Source organism: Penaeus monodon, chromosome 25, assembly GCF_015228065.2.
Source record: "Penaeus monodon isolate SGIC_2016 chromosome 25, NSTDA_Pmon_1, whole genome shotgun sequence".
NCBI classification, from domain to species: Eukaryota; Metazoa; Arthropoda; class Malacostraca; order Decapoda; family Penaeidae; genus Penaeus; species Penaeus monodon.
The window spans coordinates 4,217,115-4,217,644 of NC_051410.1; the positions used below are offsets into that span (position 1 = coordinate 4,217,115).

At 55.8% G+C, this 530-nt stretch overlaps 1 protein-coding gene across 1 annotated transcript in view; it reads right to left on the reverse strand.

Annotated features, from left to right (window-relative positions):
• LOC119589301 (zinc finger protein 771-like) overlaps positions 1-530 on the reverse strand; it is a 7,456-nt gene that overhangs the window by 6,794 nt on the left and 132 nt on the right. The window contains exon 2 of the mRNA XM_037937924.1: positions 273-460. Coding sequence (XP_037793852.1) covers positions 273-460 — 188 coding nt within the window. The remainder of the gene's footprint in view (positions 1-272; positions 461-530) is intronic.

Genomic DNA, 530 nt, shown 5'->3' on the forward strand with positions numbered 1-530 from the left:
GACACGTGTGAGGATGTGACAAGTGTCGGGTCGAGGTTTGCATTTTATCCAAAGACAATCAGTGTGCTAAGTTAAAAGCTTTATCAGGCCCCCTAATCAGTACACAGTCACTTTCCAAGCACATATGGGAATAAAAGACAGGTGTTATGGCGACCCAGTTTTTTTTCTGCACGGGTCATTCTCACAACCCTGGACCGGCTGTCCCCGTCAGTGCGATCCCGAAGGTCTGAGTCAGGGTACGTGGCGCGTGCGGACGTGTGCCTTCAGGTTACTTGTAGTATTGGTTCGGTAGCCACAGAAGGAGCAGCAGTAGGGCTTCTCCCCCGTATGGATCCTGAGGTGCTTTTTGAGGTCGTTGCTCCGCCGCGTCCTGTAGTCGCAGTGAGGGCAGGCGAACAGTGAGTACTCGGTGTGCTGTTTCATGTGGCGACTGAGGTCCGACTTGCACGCGGTGGAGAAGCTGCACAGCACGCAGTTGTGGGTGGGGAACACGAGGTGGGCGGCAGCGGTCGAGGGCGACGTGGCCGGAG